The sequence below is a fragment of the Chelonia mydas genome, chromosome 21, assembly GCF_015237465.2.
Source record: "Chelonia mydas isolate rCheMyd1 chromosome 21, rCheMyd1.pri.v2, whole genome shotgun sequence".
Lineage (NCBI taxonomy): Eukaryota > Metazoa > Chordata > Testudines > Cheloniidae > Chelonia > Chelonia mydas.
Window position 1 is genome coordinate 2,532,091 of NC_051261.2, and position 21,172 is coordinate 2,553,262.

The following is a 21,172-nucleotide window of genomic DNA, read 5'->3' on the forward strand; positions in this document are numbered from 1 at the left end:
AGGAGGATCATGGGAGATGCCAGGCTAATGTTGATTCCTACTCTCAGAGCTTCCACCTTCTGTTTGTTACTGTTTCCTTCAGGAGCAATTGGATAAGACACTCTAGGAGCATTGGCAATCTGAGTGCTAACTCCAGAGCTGAGGTTGCTCTACACACAGGCAAGTGGCTTTGAGAGCTGGAGATGTCAAGGAGGTAAAGTGGTTCTGACCTTCTACTACTATTTTTTTTCCCATGGGTAAATTTCTTACAAGCAAATCCAAATATGCAGTTGACGTGGGCTCTTTCTCAATTGCTTCTGAGAGCAGGCTCCTCCAGTGCAGAGGGAGAACAGAAGAGAACTGTCACATGTTGGCTTCCAGTTGTTTTTCTTGTTCTAAGAATCTGCTGACTTCTATCCTTATAAACAAGGAGAACCCTAAATTGCTTCTAAGATAAATACACAAACTGGAGGCAGACGCATCTGTTTACTCAACAGTATACATTTCCTTTTAACCCCCTACCAGCGGGTGTTCCTGTGTGGCGCGCACTCCAGTTCTTGAAAAATTCCCATGAGGGCTCATGTTCTCAGAAGGCTGCTGGCACTAGGTTGGGTCATCCAAGAGAGATTTGAATCCTTCATCACATCCCTGCTCTCCTACTGCTACAGCTATGAAATAAGGTCCTCAGGGTTATGGGCTTTCCTGCCCTCATCACTTCTCCTGAGGTTCTACGTTCAATTGCCCTGTGGATTAAGGGAGGAAAGACCCGTGTATTGCATGCAGGAATGGCTGCTGAGGTTTCCTGGGAGATGCAGCTCCCTGAATAAAGTTAGCTACAATGATCGAAGCATTCTTCTGTCAGCCTAGCTGTCTATAGTGGGGGTTAGGTCAGCGTAGCTATGTCAGTGTTTTGTGGGGTGTTTCACACCTCTGACTAATGTATCTGTGAAACAAGCAGCACCCAAGCGCTAGGGTGACACCAAACAGCAGAGAGGAATTGGCTTATGGCTTCCTTCTCCAGCAAGATACATTCCTGTTACATACCTCCACAATCTGCCATGACCAGTCCCCAGGCTGACTGGAATGTTCTGGGAGCTGTGGCTGTGACCTGGGAGAGGTTTTGACACCCATCATTCTACTTATTCACCAGGCAGTTGTTCTTTCTCACTACTTCCTGCTGTTCGTCCTGCTCCATTTTCATTGTATTTCATGAACTGGAGCTTTGCTCCAGGACAGAACTTGTCCCTGAGATCCTCTGATCCTTGTTTCTAACATGGGAACAAATTTGCCATGCCACCTGGGTGGCTGCAGTGACCGCTGTGGTCTTGGGGGTGCTGGGGAGGTCAGGACAGACAGCACACTTGTATACAGGATTTAGAACTGGTTATAAGCTGTCTCCATCCCAGACCATGCACTTTGAGCTCCCAGTGCATACACACCCCAAAGGACTTGGCAAACCCCCCATCAGCTCTTCTACCAGCTACCTATGGCTCCATCCTGCCCCTTCTCTTTTGCACCTGAGACTGCAGCCAGCTCTCAGGGCTGTGCTGCATGTGAGACTATCAAGCTGCAGTCAAGGGAACAGCTGACCCCATTTATAGACCAGGCTCAGGTAAACTTCCTGTGTTTAAATGCCACAACTTCTCTGGGCCTGAATTAGAAATGAAACATTTTGTTCTCAGAGTTCTTTTGTAATGGGGACCTGGGCAGCCCTTGCTTCTCATTCTGCAAAGGCCAGCAGCAATGAGCCCTATGCTACCCTCAGCTGTACCAGCCATGTCCCAGCCACCCTCTGTAGAGGCAGGACAAGGTCTCCCCATCTCTGGGTTGAAGTGGGACTTATGGTGCCAAGGCCATGGGGGAGCTGCTGTATACAAGGAATAGGGTTTCAAGCAGACCCAGCATGCTGAGGCCATGAGCAAATATACCAAATATTCCAAAGAACTGGGAATATTTGCTGTGAAATAAATTTAATTTTTGCTACATGAATGGATTTGAAAAGCCTGCATCCATTAACTTGCCTCACTGATATCTAGCAATAGGCATGTGTCCAGGAGGGTTGAGAGACCCTGGTAAAAAATCACCAAAAAAACCTTTTCGTTCTAACACTGAACAAGGAACTTGGTAACAATTGGGAGAATTGGCGACTCTTCCTCTGCGGTAGTGCAGAATCTTTTCCCCACCTCCCCCGGCAATGGCTTTCTGCTACAGGCTTACAGAAATGGCACATGGCTCCCCAGGAAGTGTGCAGGTAAGTTAGCAAAGTCAGCCTGCTGGGCTTAAAAGAAACCATTCTCCAGAATGTTGACACTTTTAGAATCTTCATGCCCCTTCTCCCTCCACGACTCACTTTCACCTAAGTGCGTGAACTGCTTCTGTATCATGCAGCCTGATTTATACCCCTGCTTACACAGACAGACGACAAGCCTTAAGATGGCCAGTTGGGTTTGACCCTAGTTGCTCCCAATTAGAGCCCCATATTCTCCTGTGCCCTAGGAAAGTGCCTCCATTATCTGTATCTGTCTAAAGCCTCCCTGGGAGGAGAGCAGGTGCTTCTGCACTAGTGTGTTTATAGCACCAGAGTGCAGCTCAGGAGGAGTACAGCCCTGGTGTGCTGAGGGGTATCCACTGGGGAAATGGAGGCACAGGTTCAGGGCTGCAAGGCAGCGGCTACTGCCTTTGTTCCATAGGGGAGGGGGGGCTACTCAAAGGGTCGGGGGGAGGGGGCAGAGCTGCCAAGGGAGAAGGGGGAGTTCAGCTTAGTCTCCTCTTAGACATAACCCAGAGGACATCCCAGCTTTTACTGTTTAAAAATCAAATCCGCTCCCAAAATACCACTGACTTGGCAGTAGGGCCGCACTGAAAGCTGCTTGTAGCAATGGCCTGCAGAGTCTGTGCCTGCCCCTCTTCCCCAGCTCAAGCCTGGGAGCACAGGGCTCGTTACAAGTGAAACAATCCCCTCTGCACCAACAAAAAGGAAAACCATTTAATTGTGTTAATTAGTGTAAAAAAACAAACCTAAGCTGGGCCACAATTTTCCTACAGATAACCCCAGCCCCAATAGTCCGGGTAAAGAAGGCAAATTCTCTCTTCCCCAATGGCCAGTTCAGTCTAGTCTGGGAGGACTTATGGATTTCCCCACTAATGCTGAGCTCTCGCGTAGCAGCATCCATGAGTAGTGCTTTCTACCATCTCCACTTGGCTAGGAAACTCCACCCCATCCTGGCAGACACTGACCTGGTCTCAGTTATTCTGGCTTTTTGTTACCTCTCAGCTGAATTACTGCAATGGCATACATGGGCATGAGGCCTCTGGCATGTAGGAAACTCCAACTAGTGCAGAACATGGCCTTGACTCTCCTCAGCAACACAGGCTTCCGTGAGCACATCACACCTGTCCTCTGCTCTCTGCCCTGCCTTCATATGGAATACTGGATCAAGTTCAAGGTTTGTTTTTTATCTTCAAAATGCTCCATGGCCTGGGCCCAGGAGATCGAAAAGACTATCTAAAGCTCTGGGACAAAGCCCATGGTCATCACCTACACTCCTCTGGGACAGTGGAACTTGCAACAAGGGAAAAACTTTTCAGTGTGAAACACAACTTCTTGTGGCCTGGTCCAAGGCTGGGGAATAAAACCCCTCCAGGAGCTAAGGGCTATCAGAAACCTCAGCACCCCGAGTGCATTGGCACACTTTTTTCACCTTCCCTTCGCTAACAAACACAGCAACAGGTGTGTAGATATAAATAAGACACCCCCTACCAGAGCAAGGCACTCCATGGCACATGCTTCTCCCCTTGGAGAGAACAAACAACGTGACGGATGTTAGGCACCAGGCGTAATGCATGGCTGGAAGATGCTTAGGTGCTCTGGTGAGGAGTATAAAATCCTGACTAGAACAGCCCTGCAGAGGCTCCGTCTGTCGCTGCCAGTCAGCAAAGCAGAGCATCTCACTGTCTGAAAATAATTAAGTTTGTCCCCTGACTCATCATGGGAAACTTCTGCTTTTCTGGTGCTCTGGTGGAAATGCTTGGGCTCTTACTTCATGGCAATTGTAAAGGGCTTTAATAAAATCAAGGCGGCTCTGGGGTGAAAAGGACGGTCATGTTTATGGGACAGGCTGCTAGTTTGAAAGCAAAAATATTTCCTCTTCCTAGTGTGGTGTGGGGATTGAATCACTGCTAGAATACCAACATGACACGAGCTGCTCCTCCGGAATATCGGAGATTCTCCTTCTCTAACACAAGCCATGTGCTCTGAGCATGCAGGGAAACTGTCCAGGCCTCCCCGCGACTGACCTTGCAACAGTCAAGGTCATTATTCAGGGCTCTGGTAGTGATCTGATGGGAGCAGAGAGCGAGAATAATAGGAACCTCTACCTGCCTTTAGGATCCACACAGCCTAATGCTCAGAAGCACAGGTTTCCGTGGGGGTGGGGAAATGCATTTTTATCAAATTGGAACATTTTGTGGCAGTGTTGATTGTCTTTGATTTTAGATGGGAGAAAGTTGAAAGGAATCATTTTGGCTTTTACTTTATTTTGCTAATGTCTGTTTTTATAGAGACTCGTATGCTAAATATTCATTTAATATTATGAATGCATTTTACATAATATTTTGACATTACTGAAGTGAAACATGTTTACCTCAAATGTTTCAACGTTTTTCATTATTTCCAAATCATAATATTTTTGCAATTTGTTTCACAATAAATGTCAATTTTGAAGGGTCAGGATTTGCCCTGGGAAGGTAATTCCATTTTACAACCAGCATTATTGCATTTAGGGTTGCACCAGTTCAATGGAAGGTGCTGTTTTTGAACTGATTTAACTTGGTTTAAATTACTTAAATAGGGTGAACAAGATTTAAATTAAGGGTGTCCACATGGATTTACACTAGTAAAACTAAGCTGGCTTTTAAACTCCTCTGTAGTTAACCGATGCCCCTCTGACTATAGGCAAGGCCTTAGACCCCCTGACTTCAGCTCAGACACAAAGGGTGCACAGGCTGCCGGCTCCGGCATGGACAGAGCCAAGGCAGAAGGTGCTAGCTCTATTTCTCAGTAGTGCATGGAGAGGTCATGACTGCAAACTGACGCCAGGATAAGATTTGCTCTTCCTGCAGCTGCTTTCATCCCAAGAGCTCCCAAGGCATCTTGCAGACTATCCACTATCACCCAGATTGAACAGTGTGCACAGCAGGGCAGTCAGGAGGGGATATTTTGACCAAGGAAAGCAGAGTAAAGCCTAACTCTGAAAATATCTATGTCGGAGCTGATCCAAAGCCTGCTGAAGTCTGTAGGAGACTTTGGATTGACTCCTTTGGAGCAGGCGCTTAGGGCAAACTGGGCTTTAAGACCTGCTCTGAAAGGTCCAGCACAGAACGATGGAGTGGGTGGTGCCTTCGCACTGAAGTACCTGGCACTCAACTTTCCTATACTCCCTTAAGACAGTTTGGAAGCTCTGAATTCCCTTGTACCCCTTCAGTATAGTCACCTCTTAGTCACAAGCTGCAGCTTTGGCAGCTGCAGGTAGACTGGATCAAGCAAAGAAATGCTGGCAGCCTTGTCCTGTGGCTCTCTGCAGAGCAGTGTTCACAGGCTCAGAGCTTGATAAGGCTTTGTTAAAAGCAGCCAATCCATTGTTCTTGGCCCACGCATCAGACACTCTTCCCCCATTCAATACCCTGCTCTGGCTGTTGGATGCCTGTCCTGTGTCACGCTCCCACCTATTATTACTCAGGCTAGTAGGCTCAGCATCATTTGGAAGAAATGCTAAGCATGTAATCCCTCTGCTGCTAAGCAAACGGTGCCATCAGAACCTCTTCAATTGAGTTATAACCTCAGTCAAACATGACTTGAGCACAGGATATCTTAGCTGCTGGGGGAATGGATCAGTGCTGGATTCTTTAAAGGTTTAATTCTGATCTCTGGCATATGGGCTGCTGCCAGCTGTATATGGGGAAACATACAAGGGCGTATTCTAGGATTCTACTCTGGAAGGGACAGGAGTAAGGGCAGGAGCAGGGGAGGTTTTGCCCTGCTGTAATCTCTTTTGTGGAGGGAAGAGACTGGGGTCTCCAAGCCCTCAACACAGCACACAGACAGTAAAGTAGGCCACAAAAATCCATAAGTGACAGGTTGATCCTGAAGCCTCCAAAGTCCTGACAGCTGTGTAGCTAGCTTCCAGATTTTGTTCTCATTCTCTGCCTCTTCTCCAAGACTGGCAGTGTTACGATGGTTTTTGTGAGGGGGACATTGTGCCACCCCCCCCGGATGGGGGGGGAGAGTGCAAGTACCCACTAGAGTGAAGGGCTCTGGACCCCCCTTAGAGGGTACCCTGTACCTTGCAGAATCAGCCCTAGGAAGTAGTCTAGGGCCACAAATTCACTTCATATAGCAGACCCCCAAGCTGCCACTGGGCATCACTTCAGGTGGTGTTGGCCTGGGCTGGAAAAGATTTGCTCCTGTAGAGGGGAAACCTCTGCATCTCATCTCTGACCTTTCCAGCTCCCCTGTGGAATCCCCCTTGGTTGTCAGTTGCTTTAATACCTAGCGCTCCCACGCACTCCACAGTTAGATGGACCTGCAGCAGGGTTCCCAGGTTCTGCATCCACTTAGTTTAAACATGAGCAAGATGCTCAGCACAGTGGCATTAGCTAGTTTAATATTCCATTTATTTCACACTGTCCCTGTGTGCCACTGACTCTTGCAACTTATCACAGAGAATCATAGACTTGGAGGGCCAGTCCTCCTGTGCACTGAACCCTGGCCTAGCATGGTGCTCTCCGCTCCAGGAAGTGGGTGCTGGTGACGCAGTAGATGGGGCTCTTCCCATTGAATCATTATTGAACCCGTGCATCAGTGTGGTGCTAGAGGACACCGGGAGACTGAAGAGGTCTGTTTAGGTGAGATGTAAAATGGAGATCCTGGTCACTTTTGATTGCTAAAGAGCCCATGATGGGTTTTTTGCAAAAGCAGGGGGCAAATTCCAAACAGGATGACTGTTCCCTGGGCCGGTTTCACATGGATACTGTGTTGTGTGTTTTTTTTTTTTTTTCCCTTTCCTGGCCCCGGCTACTGTGGGTACAGAATTTCTAGCTGACTGCAAAGCACTTTAGGATTCATTCATGGAGTCTAAGGCCAGAAGGGACTAGTATGATCAGCTGTCTGACCTCAAGGTGCTATATATGTGCAAGATATTACTTTGTTTGTTATAAATCCTTAATATTTTATTAAGCTGTACTGGGAGTGGAGCCATCCTGGCCTGTTACAATTGTTAACACCTTGGAATGATTAACAGCCCTAATTTCCTTACTTAGAGCCTCTACTCTGCATATTGAAAATGCTGGTCTCACTTGAATAACTGCACAGCATTATGCTGTTAAATCTCCCAACCCCATTTAATTGTGTGGTTTTTTCCATTCTTTGCTCTCTGGTCACTTTCTAAATTTTGTTTCCCCAGCCTTGTGGCTGATTCCTGATCAAAGCCCCCATTCCATGACCTCACAGCCCTAATGCCTGTGGTATCAAAATGCGGTTACTACAGAGAATTGTTTCATAAACAAGTGTCTTGAAACTACTGGTCTCCTCTGGATCTGAAGAATCAAAGAGCCTGCCCCCAAGAACTGGCCAATGGCTAGTGACACCCCATGTTGGTTGTGTGGGCATGCTGTGGTGCCTGGAACCACAACTGAGCTTGGAGCTCTGTGCTCAGTGGGGTACAAACACATAGTAAGAGATAATGTCGTTCCCAAAGAGGCACAGAGATCAGATGGGCACAGAGATGAAGTGACTTGTCACAGCAGGTCAATGGCTAAGCTAGAAAATAGAAGCCAGGTCTCCTGAGTGTTGGGCCAAGGAATATTCTTGTATTGAAGAGAAGACATAAATGTGGTCTTAGAAAGCAGTAGGGAATGGAAACAACCTCCCTTATAATGAAATCTAGCTCAGTACAGGCTGAAAGTTGTTACAAAGGGTAGATCAGTATCTCTCCCATTTGATAGATGGGAAGCAAATACACTGAGGAACCTGTTTTTTCTGAGGTGCTGAGCACCTGCATCTCCCATCAACTTCAGCTGGAGCTGAGGGTGCTCAGTACTCCTAATCCCTGGCTTCAGTGTGACTTGCACAAGCTCATACAATGAACCAATGCTGGAACCGGAGCTGGAAGCCAGGGCTTGCGAGTTCCTAGCCACTAGTGTTTACACTGCTCAAGAGCTTGGATAAGGGCCTTTGGTAGCTCTAAAAGAGAGGATGGTCTGTGGTTCTAGCACTGGGCTGGGACTTAAATCTGGGGTGGATTCCTGGCTCTCTCAACCTCCTCATGTGACCTTGGACAAGTCACTTAGTCTCTGTGCCTCAGTTCCCCATCTGCAAAATGAGGAGAAGAGTTCTCCCATCCGGTCTTGTGTATTTGGATTGTAAACTCTTCAGGGCAGAGACCTTTTCCTGTGTCTGGACAGAGCCTAGCACAGAGTCCTGATCTCAGTTAAGGCCTGGAGGCACTGCTGCAGTGACTATTAATAATGGGTTGTAGATTTGTAAGAGCAACAGATGAGTTCCCCCCCACACCCTCCTTTTTCTTCAGTGAAATACCGTCTAGGTAAAGGTTCCTCTGAAGAATGAACCAAGAAATACAATTAGAGCAGATTGCGTGCAATGACTGAACCCATCTGTTGCAATAGGTTCCCACCAACACACACTGGAACTACTCCACAGGCCAGAGTTCATTTTTAACTGGGTTTGCCTTAAAAACAACAACCACTTATTTTTCAAAAAAGCCATTTTTGGATAGCGAGCATTAGAGCACTTCAGCATAAACAAAAGGAGTACTTGTGGCACCTTAGACTAACCAATTTATTTGAGCATGAGCTTTCGTGAGCTACAGCTCACTTCATCGGATGAAGTGAGCTGTAGCTCACGAAAGCTTATGCTCAAATAAATTGGTTAGTCTCTAAGGTGCCACAAGTACTCCTTTTCTTTTTGCGAATACAGACTAACTGTTACTCTGAAACCTGTCACTTCAGCATAAAGATGTCCTGGTTTGTGACCCCCAATTGCTATCATTCAGCAGTGATGTGTATGTGCTTCCTTTTATCTGGAGAGTCCATTTGCTAGGAACCTGCCTGTTGCACCCTCCTTCCCCTCAGCCATGCGGGATGAGACTGGGTAGAAAGGAATGGCTCTGTAGTTGCTGCAGGTGTTGTGGAAGAGAGAAGCAAACCACAGTGCACTCTGCATAAGGCAGAGCTATGTAGAGAGCTGCTGGGACAGCTGCTATCTTGGCAGATGCACTGGAGATTTAACCAGGGACCTCCAAGCTAAAAGCATAATCTGCTACAGTGTGGGCCAAAGCTGTCTGGGGGGGCTGTAACAGATCCTTTGCCAATCAGCATAGAGGGAACCCTCGAATATACCCTCACTAGAGGGCTACACTGACTAAGAATCAGTTTTAAGGTTGACTTTATGCCAATGACTTGTTTCTACTGAACGTCTGACTTGACTGCCTGTCTTGGGTACTGCCAGTCTGCCCCAGTAATGATCTTTGGGATGCATCTTCTTGGGGATTTAAACAAAAAATTCCATTGTGAATATGACTGGTGCTAGCGCAGGATCTCCCTTACTGTATCTGTGGTTTTAAAGGAACCCAAGTGGCCCCTCGTATCCCATGAGCTTCTGAGCCAGGGAATGAGCTTGCTTGTTTTATCTCTAAGGAGTTTGATGCCTCACATCTGTTCTGGTGCCAGACGAAATTAAATATTTGTAATTTCCGAGGATTGTGGTTAGCATTAAACAAGTTAGCTAAGGAGGATTGTGTGGCTCTGAGTTTATAGGGGGCTGGGGCATGTGTGTGAGGGTTGGGTGTCTGAGGGAGAGGGGGGCACATGTTTGTGTACATTCTTCTTTAACCAAACCTTTATTTTAAAATGACTTTCCACACTCCAGTAACCAAGCTCTCAACGGCGAGTAAACTCTACTAAGTTACTTACACCACATTTGTTTGTTGCATAGTTTATATAGACAAGCAACATTTGTCTAATCTGCCCCAAATCTTTCAAAAGAAATTTGAGGCTCATTGTGGGGCCTGATCTTCTCCTTCATACAATAGTCCCACTATCGTGTATAGGATTAAGCACTGCAGTAAGGTTTTGCAAAGTGGGCTGTATCCCAGAGCAAAGACTGGGAGCGACTGGGCTTCCCCAGTCCTGGAGTCATTTTGTATATGAAGCTGGCTTCCTTACAGCAGTGTGCGCTCATGGGCAAATGTGACTTAGAGATTTTTCCCCTCAGTACTCCTTTTTCAATGATCAGCTGGTATTGGGTTGCAAGTAACACTTTATAGTTTGGAGGCTTTGTACATGAGTCTTTATACATGACTTTCTTTCTTCCTGCTGTTGCTAGTTAACACAATATACTGTGATGCTTGAACTGCACTGAGGAACACAAACCCAGATGTGATGGCACCACAAACTTTCACAGCTCTTTGAGAACTCTGAGTGAGCCCATGTCATAATTTGAACTTGAGCTTCTCTGGTAGTGTAAATAACAAATATTCAGAGCTACAAGCTTTGAACAAACACTGGTTTCAACTAACAAAGTTTGCCAGTTCCTGGAGCTTTGGTGAAGCAATGTGGGCCTGCCTGATGTCACTGAAAATCCATAATTTGCTGTTTAGGTGAAGCATTGGGTTGATATTTCCTTTTCATGCACTGTTGGCTGAACTGACCCGGTTCCTTCAATTAAACTCCTTTAAAAGTTGACTGGGAAAAGGAGATGCATTTCCTCTAGGGCACAAGCATATTGTGTCAATCCCTAAAGGGTTTTGGCAATAATAAAAATGAGTGATGATGCACCACCAGAAGTATTTACTGTAATATCAATGGCACAAAAGATGTGCTTGCGACCCTATCTAGATCACGAGGAAGATAGCATTCAAAGAAAAGCTGGCCAGAACACTTTCTGTGAAGTCATTTCATCTAAATATGCTGAAATATTTCAAGGAGATACAATGGTTTCAACAAAGTTTTCATCAGGAATGTCTGAGGTCCAGGGCTCACTGGTCACATCTGACCAGAGACCTGAACTGTGAACACCTGAGCATTTCAGACCCAAACCAGCCATTTTCACATAACTGTGTTGCAAAAAACATTTGAAAGGTTTTCTTTGTATTTCAGTGTAGAACAAAAACAAATGTGGAAACCTCAATGTTGTGCAATAGAATTCTTTCCCCAGCCAGTGCGGAGTTAGTGCTAATACCCACACAGGGTTTTATCACCTGAAGGCCATTCCTGGTTCTGCAAAACCCCATCCCTAGAGCTATGTTCTGACAGAACAAAAACTGCCAGCCAAGAGGGGCATCTTGAGAGCGTGGGAGATGGCTCTTAAGAGCTAGATGGAGCTTCCCCAGAACGCATGCTACACATGCTCCTAAATCTAATGAAGTATTTACTCCTATCAGTTGGAAAGGGGGAAGAGACCTTTAATTGTAGACCTTCAGAGATCAGATACCATGGTGATGGGGATGCCCATAAGAATCTGGATACACAACTTAGCTGTTATCTGTCCCTAAAATGGAAAGGTCCATACCTGCCATCTCCTGGGAATCCCTTAGAATTCCCAGTATCTGAGTGACAGCTCAACAGCTCTAAAAGTACAACTTTTTAATGTTAATTTAGTGGTGGTAGAAGGTGCTGAATTGTCAGAACAGGAGCCAGGAGATCGCTTTAGTCCCAGAACTGTCAGGAGAGCAGCAGGCCAGTAACTAGAATATCTAACAGACTGTAAGCTCTTGGGAGCAGGTTTGGTATTTTCTCACTTTCTGTAAAGTGCTATATAAATACCAACTATGGCCACACCTTGCTCTGATTGAAGATGTTGGAATTCTGCCCCCCTTCAATCTAGCAAGAGAGGCGGGAGGGAAGGGAGTCTGGGCATAAAGGCTAGACCCGCATCTAAATCTGTAGCTTCCAAGGGTGCAGCATTCAGGGTGCTAGCAGCTATGGGTATGCCTTCACTGCAGTGTTTACCTAGGTCTGGGCACCTGGATGTGGGTTCCTGAGTTACCCATGGCTGCCTGAGAGCATCCAACTACAATGCTGTGCTCTGATCAGACCTGTGTAGCCATGCAGGTGCTAGGATTTCTGGAGCCTCATCCCAGGGGTCAGCCCAAGTTTGGAAGCTGGTCTGAATCTGAATTTGCCTGAAGCTCAGAGGGTTTGGATCAGGAACTCCCTCAAGGGAAGAATAATTCCCTCCACTGCAGGAATCTGGGTGAAATTCTGACCTGTGCTATGCAGGCGGTCAGACTAATGGTCCATTCAGTCCTACTATCTATGGATCTATAAGCAGAAGTACAATTCCATGCTGCAGAATGGCCTGGAATTCAGCACTGGGGGAGTTAGCTTTGTTCATCCAGAACAGGTCCTACTCTTGCTATGTTCTCACTAGACACTGGAGACACTGTCAGACATCTGCAGCCTCCAAACTATTTGGAGATGTAAGATTGATCAGCTCCTCGGCACTGATCACATCTCCCTGTTCCCCATGCCCTTGTGATCAAAATGGCAGTTACATTTACAGTGTGAGGAGGAGGGGTATAAACCCTCTGACCAAACATTTTCTAACCAGCAGAGTGGAGACAGGATTATATTGTGAGAGAGGGCATGATCTGCATCTTCTGGTATGTTTGCACAGAACCTAGAAATCTTCATAAAATCTAAAGATTAGAGCTGGTCAAAACCTATCCGTTGAATATTTTTAAACAGAAAATGGCCTTTTCTTAAATGAAAACTTCCATAGAAAATATTTGTTCCCTTTTGAAAGGTCAGTGTTTCATCATAAACCTAAGAAACAAATGGGTCCTTTTATTTCTCCCTGTTTCTTTGCTTTTCCTCCTCTGTCAGCTGCAAAAAAGGAAAAAGTAGGGGAGGCAGCAGGAGGAAAAACTAAAGTGTTTTTTGGTTGAAAAAATGGAAGAAAAGTTGCAGGATTTTTTTTGGCGCGGGGGGGGGGGACGGGGGACGACAAATCTTTCTAAACTTCCCATGAAAAATAAATGGCCTCTTCCTACCAGTTCAGTTAAGATAGGAAACACTTCAGCTGGGACTAGCCAGTACTCATGACTACTTACTCCAAATACTGTTAGCTGGCCCATGGAGGGCTCTTCCAGTCCCTTTCTCCCAGACACACAATCCTTTAACCAGCCCTCCCTTCTCCCTCCTCCTTGGTAAGGAGCTGAAATATTCCAGCTCCCCTTCTCTTCCCTGAGCCTTTTGCTTCCTCAGCAACTCATGCATCAGAAACACCACATTCCAAGAGGAGGATGATCTGTTCTCACCTGCCCTGAAGGTGGGGGCAGATGCCATAGATAGTGGTGGCCCCAGGCCAGTGCCTGGATCAACCTGTTACGCATGGCTGGTGATGTACATTTGCTGTCCCAGTCACTTCAGTTCCACATGGGCTGAAGGTGCCATACGAGTCCATCTCTGGGTATTGCTGGGAACAGCGTTCTTGCTTTTCACTCGTTTGTATTACGCTAGCGGTCAGAGCCCCCTTGCGCTGGGCGCTCTTTCATGCAGTCCACCTCTTGTGTCTAATGTCACCACTTCTTCCCCTTTACTAAACTCTGGGATATGAGCTCAGTGCCCACCACCCTTGGCCTCTCCTCTCTTACCAGTTGCTGAAGCAGTCCAGCTCCCATCAGGGTACCACTATGGAGCTGGCCTCTGAGATTATGCCAATGAAAATGCAATTGCCCTCACCCACACAGCAAGAACGACTCTCTTCCTGGCTGGAGAGCACGTGGATGGCACCTGCCCCCCAAGGAGCTATTGCTGCAGAGAATTAAGCAGGGGGAGAAGACAAGCTCCTCTTCACTGTCATGTTTGGTTCTTTCACTCCCAGTTTTTAGCACAGCCAGAACGTGGCTACTAAATCCATGTTGGGTGAGGGCCCTTTGCAGGCTGGGCTGCACTGAAAGCTTCCCTGTACCTGAGAAGCAGCTGACACTGATTCAGTCTTAGCATCACTGTAATGTTAAAGAGACACACATGCCTTCTGGAAAGCCTCCCATTCTCCACTTCCCTGGTCACTCTTGCTCTCGTTTCTGTCCACTTATTTCTGAGGGAACTCACAAGGAAGGAGACTAGGACTAGAAGACTGACTGGCTCCTGTTGCTTTATCCCTACAGGAGTGCTCTGACCTCATACTTGAGTTGTCACAGAGATGATTGACAGAGGTTTACCTATTTCAAAGTTCCCTTGTTCCTGATGATTCCTTATTGAAAGAGCAAAGCTCCTGTCTTGATTCAAATATCCCAGAAAATAAACTAGCCCAGAGCCGTTCAGACAGCAGAGTGTAAAGGAGAGGCTTTCCATCTGTCTCCTGGTATAAAAGCTACCCTCTAGTGAAGTGACTGACCGCTCCAGAGCAGGATTCAAGCTGCAATTTTCAAAGGACCCTTTGAAATGTTGTGGGTGCCTAAACCCCGTGGGTTCCTTTGACAAGCCCAGCCCAAGAATGTAGTGAGTTAAATTGCTCTTCCTGTTCTGACATTGGCATCTCTACCATGATACCCCAGAGCTGGCGCTGCTTTTTTGCTGCTTAAGGGGGTTTTTTTTTTGATGTCTGAGCTGAGAGGTTTTTGCAAACACAGTGGTGTGTTGGCCAAAAAGACTTTCAAATGCTTTGGGGGCTCTGGGGCAGGGAGGGGACTTTATGGTTGAAATACAATTTGGAGAGGGTTTCATCTCACTTCAGGCAGAATCTGCGGATGCTGGGGTCGCGATGGGGCATTACAAACCCCTAAAATACACCTGGGGCCAGATTTTCAAGCGCTCTACCCCCGCCCCCACCGGTGAGAGCAATAAGGAATTTCCCCACCTCTTTCTCCAGGGGAACGGAGACTCTGCCCAGAGCTGCAGTACGAAAAGCCGCGATGCCATGTTCGCTTCACTTTGCTTTCCTAAAAAACCTGGTCCTGGCAAGTCCAAAGCGCAGAGCAGGCCCTCGCTAACACGCTCTGATTCTTAATACGAGCCACCTGTCCGACCAAGGCTGGGTCAGCTGCATTCACAGATCTTTCAGAGCCGGGGATTAGCAAAACCTGAGACGGCTCATTGAACTTCGCTGGCTAAGGGCGTGACCCGAGAGGAGCTGAACCAGTCCTGGCTCCCACTGGCTTCACCACCGCTACCGGTCAGGTCCTAATACCGTTACCCTGAGCAAGGGGCTTCAACCCCCGGTCTCAAGGACATTGAGACGAAGCACAGACCTGTCCCGGAGTGCAGCCAAGGCGGGGGCTTCTGAAGGGAAACTGGGTTTGATCCCGGTCTGGCTGGGCTCTTCCTTGAAGCCGACCCTGAAAGGCGGTGTGTGGAGCAGCGGGGAGACTGAAGCCCCAGAGGTCCGTCTCCGCGGCACCAGAGGCCCTAGGATGAGCCGAAAGCTCCGATCCGTAAAGCCCCCAGGTGAGCCCTCTCCAAAGGACACCCGCGTGGGGTGCCGACCCGCCTCTCGGCCGCTGCAGAATCCAGCCCTGACCCGCCCTCCCCTGGCCAGGTTGGATGTCTGGCTGGGGAAGTCGACCCCCCCCGGCCTTGTTTGTTTTCCCCACCCTATTTCTGTCGGCGATCTGGGTTCGTAGCAAAACAAAAGCGAGCATCTAGTCACCTGCCTTCTCCTTTTCTTAACTTGTAGCAGCCCAAAGGAGGAAACTGCACCCCCCCTTCCCTGGTCTGAAACGGAGGCAGCTAGGGACCCGCGGTCGCAGGCCAGGAGACATCAGGGAGGGTGTTCTGGAGATGGGGGGCGGAACGGGTGTGTCTGAAGAGAGAACTGCGGCTTTGCCCCATGTCTGTGCGGCTCAAAGCCCTCCCGGCTGCAGGCCACTGTTCGAGGGGGGGTTTCTCGCCGCCCTGTGCAGGCTGCAACAGGGACATGCCCGCAGGCTCCTGCTCGCCTGGGCAATGAGGCGCTTGGCGTGGCTGCGGGGGGCGCTGCGGTTTTGGTTTGGGGACCTTCTCCAGTTCAAGCTTCCCGTCGGGAAACAGGACCTGTTTTCATGCCTCAACCCTCTCCCAGCTGCAGGCCCGATCCTGCGGTTTTTACTCAGGCCTCCTTGCCGGAGTACGATCCTGCCGGAATCGGGCCTCGGCTGGTTTCTCGGTATATTGGCTTGAGCTGGGAGGCTGGAGTCGGTTATTTTGTTCAGTTCGTTTTGGTTTATCTGGATATTAAGGGGGGGGGGGGGGGTGAGAGGGTTTCCCAGCAGGGCAGCACAGAGCGAGCTGCACAAACACCCTCTTCGGGGACTAAACACGCCGCGGGCCCGTGGCCGAGAGAGGTTCGCGCCGCGCTCCCCCGTAAATCACCCGCATGTGCCCCTGGGGGCAGCGGGGCCGCCGGCAGCGCGCGGCTCTTGCCTCGGGGGTTTCCACCTTGGAAGTGAAGTCCGGTGTGCGAAAACCGGCTTTCTCCGCGGTTTACAGGGGCCCCGCCTATAGATCGCAGCTTGGGCACCAAGCTCTCAAGTGGCTGACTCGCGGCGGCATGGGACCAGCCCTCCTTGGTCCTGCGGCAGCGGCCCCCCAGCTGGAGTCATTCAGGGAGCTTTGATTTAATTCCAAAGCAGGAGAAATAAGAGCGCCCTGAAATTAAAACTGTCCTGGGGGTAGGAGGCTCAAGCCCTGTTTGTACCAAAGCTGCATTAACAAGAACAAGCGTAAACTTTTGCTTTCGCCATGAGACGGCACCCTAACCAACTGGCAAAACCAGCAGCTTGCCTGGAGTATCCGTTCCCCCGCCGGGAATGTGTCTAAGGGCAGAGGGGGGCTTTTCCCAGGGCAGTTTTGCTAGGCGAAGGGCGGCTGTGCTGGGGCCAGGGTCCCCTCGGCTCCTGCACCCAGCGCCTCTGCGGGGAGCGCCGGGGCGAGCGGAGCCGCAGCTGGCTCGCCCTGCGCCCTCGGGGCTGGCGCTCACGCGAGGGGAAGGGGTGCAGGGCAGGGCCAGCCCCCGGGCCAGGATACGTGGGGTCCTAGGGCCTCTCTGTCTTCACTGATCGTCACGCTGCCTTCGACTGGCTGGAACCCGCCCCAGCGACCTCCCTGCTCCGGCAGCTCGTGTCCCGCGCAGGGATCCGGCCTGGGGGGGACGGGGCCCCCCGTGCCCGGGCACGCGCTCGCTCCGGGGTTTGAGCTTTGGGCCAAGGGTACGTGCCCCCCCCGTTAGCTACAAACCCGGCTGGGGGTTCGCAGGGCAGGAACTTCTCTCAGCTCAGCCAGCCCGGGCGTAGCGCTGCCCGGCCCCGGCCCCGTCCTCCCTCGGCCGTTCCCACCCTCGCTGCGCCGTGCGCGCAGCTCCGCGGACCCCCCACCCGCCCCTCTACCGCGGACCCCCCGGGGACCAGCCCGCGCCGGGGCCCGAGGCAGCAGCTGTCAGCGCGCGCTGGCTGCGGGCGGGAGCCCGGTCGCCCCTTCGGCTCTCGGGGCTGGGTCCTGCCGGGGCTGGGTCCTGTCCGGGCAGGGGGCGAAGCGGAGGCTCCCCAGCCAGCCTGCTGGGGCTGCAGCGGGGCCCGGCCCGGAGGGGCTGCGGGCTCCAGCTCCCCCAACCCCCCCCCATCACTTACCACCAGGACGAGTCCACTCCGGGCGTGAGCGTCAGCAGCACCAGCACCACGGCGAAGCAGAGCCGGGAGCTGGCATTCGTGCCCTCGGCGGGGGCCGCCGTCCGCGGGAGCTGGCTGCAGCCGGGGGCCCGGGGGGCCCAGGGAATCCTAGCAGCGCCTGCCCCGCGGCTTGGGCTCAGCATCGCTTCCCCAGGGCGGCTCTCGAGACAGAGAAAGAACGGGGGCAAGTTTTATCCAGCTTCCCTTGGGGCGCGGGACGGGGCGGCCCCCCTCACTCCTCCGGGGCAGCCAGGCTCCGCCTCGTCCGTGGGGCCGAGCGCGGCTTGGCAGGTCCCCCTCTCCGCGGCTGCGTGGGGAGCGGGAAGCAGGCGAGGGCAGGAGGGCTGCTCCATGCGCCCGGGCGCACCGGCTGGCTTGGGGACGCGCCGCCCGCGGGGGGCACCTGCAGCCGGGCTAAGCCCCCAGCGCGGGCCGGCTCCCGAGCGGGGAAGGGGCGGATTCCATGGAGCGGCTGGCGCGGGGGCTGCGGACACACTGGGGCTGCGGGCGTGGGGGCAGCCTAGAAATATTGACAGCTCCAGCGCGCTCCGGGCTCTCATTGGGCAGAGTCAGCGGGGCTGGAGCCGGCCCTGCGCTCCCCTCTCCCCAGGGGCGCCTTGGCCACCCCCCGCAGGCTGCGGGTCCCGGCCCCCCCAGGCACCAGCCCACCTGCTCCCCGGCGAGAGGGGGACGGGGTCCTGGAGACACTGCTCGGCTCCCGGAGCTGGGCTGGGCTCCGAGCGCCTCAGGGAGCGGCCGGCTCCGGGCTGGGTACAGCTCTGCCAAAGGGTGGGGGGGCACTGTCCCTTCCCCAGGCGGGGGCCAGCGAGCAGGGGCTGGGCTGCGCTGGGGGCGGAGCAGGAGGGTTTCCTTGTAACGGAGCCCCCAGCTCTTCCTGGGGCTGTCCCGGGGCATGGTGCGCGTCCTGCCCCGGACACTGCGCCTAGGGGGGACCGGCGGGACCCTGACTGCCAACAAGCCAGCACTTCCCGGAGAGGGGGAACCACTGAAAGCTCAGCCCCGGTGGGGCAGACTTGCCTCTGGCCAGTGACCCCCTGCGGGCCATGGGGTCCCCACTCCTGCCTGGCGGGACAGGACTTCCAGCCACTCACTCGCCCTCTAGCTCACCTCGGCCTCCCTCCACCGAAACTCTGAGCCCCGCACGCCTATGAGGACGGGCTTATTTTAATGCTTCTCTCTTGTGGAGACGGTCAGATAAGGGTCACTGATTTCCCCGGGCCCAGAGACGCTGCTGCCCAGGTGTGGACACCCCCCTCCCCCCGCTACTGGGGCGATCTGGAGGGCGAGAGAAACCAGAGCAGCTGGGGGATGATTCTGCGAACTCCCTCCTGTGTGAGTCACTAACCAGCAATGCCTAGATTCCCGAAAGTGAGGAGTGATTTGGGGAGCCCAGTGTGAGACTCTGACAATTAGGCTCCTTTAAGGCTTTTCACCCTCACCCCCAAATCACTTGCATCTTGCAGATCTGGGTCCAAGTCCCAAAGTGTTTATTCCAACCTGTAGCAAAAGCAGTTACAAATGCCGGCTTCTCTACGCGGGGGGGGGGGGGGGGGGGATCTCAGGTGGCTTCCTGTCTGTCCTGTTTTTGGGCCAATTCTGGCTCTGCTCAGAGGGGAGAGGAGCAGTGTATGTGTCGTTGGTTTGATGTGCACAGGGAGAGCGAGGGAGATTCCGAGCACATTGCCTGGAAAAAAGAGACCCCTTTAACCCTTGGCTTTTTTAGGATTTCCTTTCAAGTTCTCGGAGAAGGCTGTGGGAGAGGGACAGGTTCGCTCCCAGGCCTTGGCCATTGGGATGGTTGAAGCAACACTGGTGTTTGATTTCTCATAAGGAATGGTTTCGGGCAAAAATTCTGGGGTTCAATGTATCTTTATAATCTCCCCTGATAACTTGTTTCCTGACTCCCAGCTAGAGAGTAATAAAAATGCTTCACACTTTGTCCCAGTGCCTTTCATCTTCAAAGCAGCCCTTTGCAAACATTTACAATTAATCCTTGCAGGGAGTTAAGCATTTGGCCCCAATCCTGTAAACACTGAAGAGCCTGCCTTAAGTCTCATTGCCTTCACTGGAACTACTCACAGGCTTAAAGTTAAGCATGTGCATAAATGTTGGCAGGGTCAGGGTCTTAGCTGACCAGCTTTACTGGTTTAAGCAGCGCTGGTCATTGTAGCAGAAATAGCCAGTTGCTGTGGGCAGAGTGATCCCTTTATGGTAGGAGAAATCCTTCCTAACCTTGCTGAGGAGAAGATGATGCCCTGAAGCATGAGATTGAGTTGCCCTTTTTAGGCTGCATAACTAAGAGTTCACCCCAGGCCAGGTTTCTATGTTTTACAATTTAGGATTTCTCTCCCACCCCTGCTTGGGTAAATTGCTGCTTTGGACAAAACGCTATTAAATCGATGTATTTGAGGGGAGGGCAGCATAACCGAATGGCTAGATCACTGGACTGGGACTGGAGACATGGGCTGTCTTCATGGCTCTGACCCTGGTGTGCTGTATGACCTTGGGCAAGTCGCTTCCCATCTCTCCCACCCTGTGTCTGAAGTGTGTGTGTGAGCTCTCCATGGCACTGCTGTCCATCTGTGCAGCACCCAGTGGCAAGGAGCCTTGCAGGGGCTACCGTAATGCAAATAATTGATCTGACTGTTAATACAATGAGAAATGCAGCGAATAGAACTTTCATGTTAAAATACTTCCTACTGCCTGAAGTTACAAGCCCCCCGAGTGGAAGCTCAGTCAGAAATATTAACCAGGTGTCTAAGATCTGCTTGATGCAGGTTGTGCACGCCCACTGAAATCACTGGGACCTTGACCCAGTGTGCATCTCTACAGCAGGGTTCGGACAGCCTTCCTTGGAAGTGCCGTATGCTGCCACTTTCCCAGACAAAAAGAAAAGGAGGACTTGTGGCACCTTAGAGACTAACCAATTTATTTGAGCATAAGCTTTCGTGAGCTACAGCTCACTTCATCGGATGCATACTGTAGCTCACAAAAGCTTATGCTCAAATAAATTGGTTAGTCTCTAAGGTGCCACAAGTACTCCTTTTCTTTTTGCGAATACAGACTAACACGGCTGTTACTCTGAAACCTTTCCCAGACAGGATGCTGGTCTCCCTGGGCCAGGACTCTGACCCAGTCTGGCCAGCCCTGTGTTCCTACAATGGGGTCAGGCGCAGCAGGGCTGCTGCATGCTCCCTGCAGTGGCAAGGCTCCCCGCGGCAGAAGCAGGCCAACAGAAATCAGGAGCTGGGGGGAGCACAGACAGTTCTTGCGCTCACCACATGCTGAAATCCACCGTGACTGCAGCACTTAACACTGACTGATGCTTAAGGTAACTTAAACAGTTGTATTGCCAGCAGACGCTTGGCTTCTAGCGCAGGTCCTGATCCCTCAAGGCCCTTACTCACCTGAGTAATCCCCTGGAAGACTGGAGAACTGTGCATAGGAGTGAGGGCCTGAGCCTGCAGAATTTGTCTTCTCACTGTGGCTAATGCATCCATGTAGGCACCTGG

The 21,172-nt window shown here is 51.0% G+C and overlaps 1 protein-coding gene and 1 long non-coding RNA gene across 3 annotated transcripts in view; one reads left to right on the forward strand and one right to left on the reverse strand.

Moving 5' to 3' along the window:
- The window catches only part of WNT2B (Wnt family member 2B), a 42,645-nt gene extending 24,294 nt beyond the window's left edge, over positions 1 to 18,351 (reverse strand). Inside the window, exon 1 of the mRNA XM_037885071.2 lies at positions 17,601 to 18,351. Coding sequence (XP_037740999.1) covers positions 17,601 to 17,782 — 182 coding nt within the window. The 5' untranslated portion in view covers positions 17,783 to 18,351. The remainder of the gene's footprint in view (positions 1 to 17,600) is intronic.
- LOC122463469 overlaps positions 14,665 to 21,172 on the forward strand; it is a 63,120-nt gene continuing 56,612 nt past the window's right edge. For both annotated transcript variants that reach the window (XR_006286882.1, XR_006286881.1), the window contains exon 1: positions 14,665 to 15,444. This is a non-coding gene — a long non-coding RNA (uncharacterized LOC122463469). The remainder of the gene's footprint in view (positions 15,445 to 21,172) is intronic.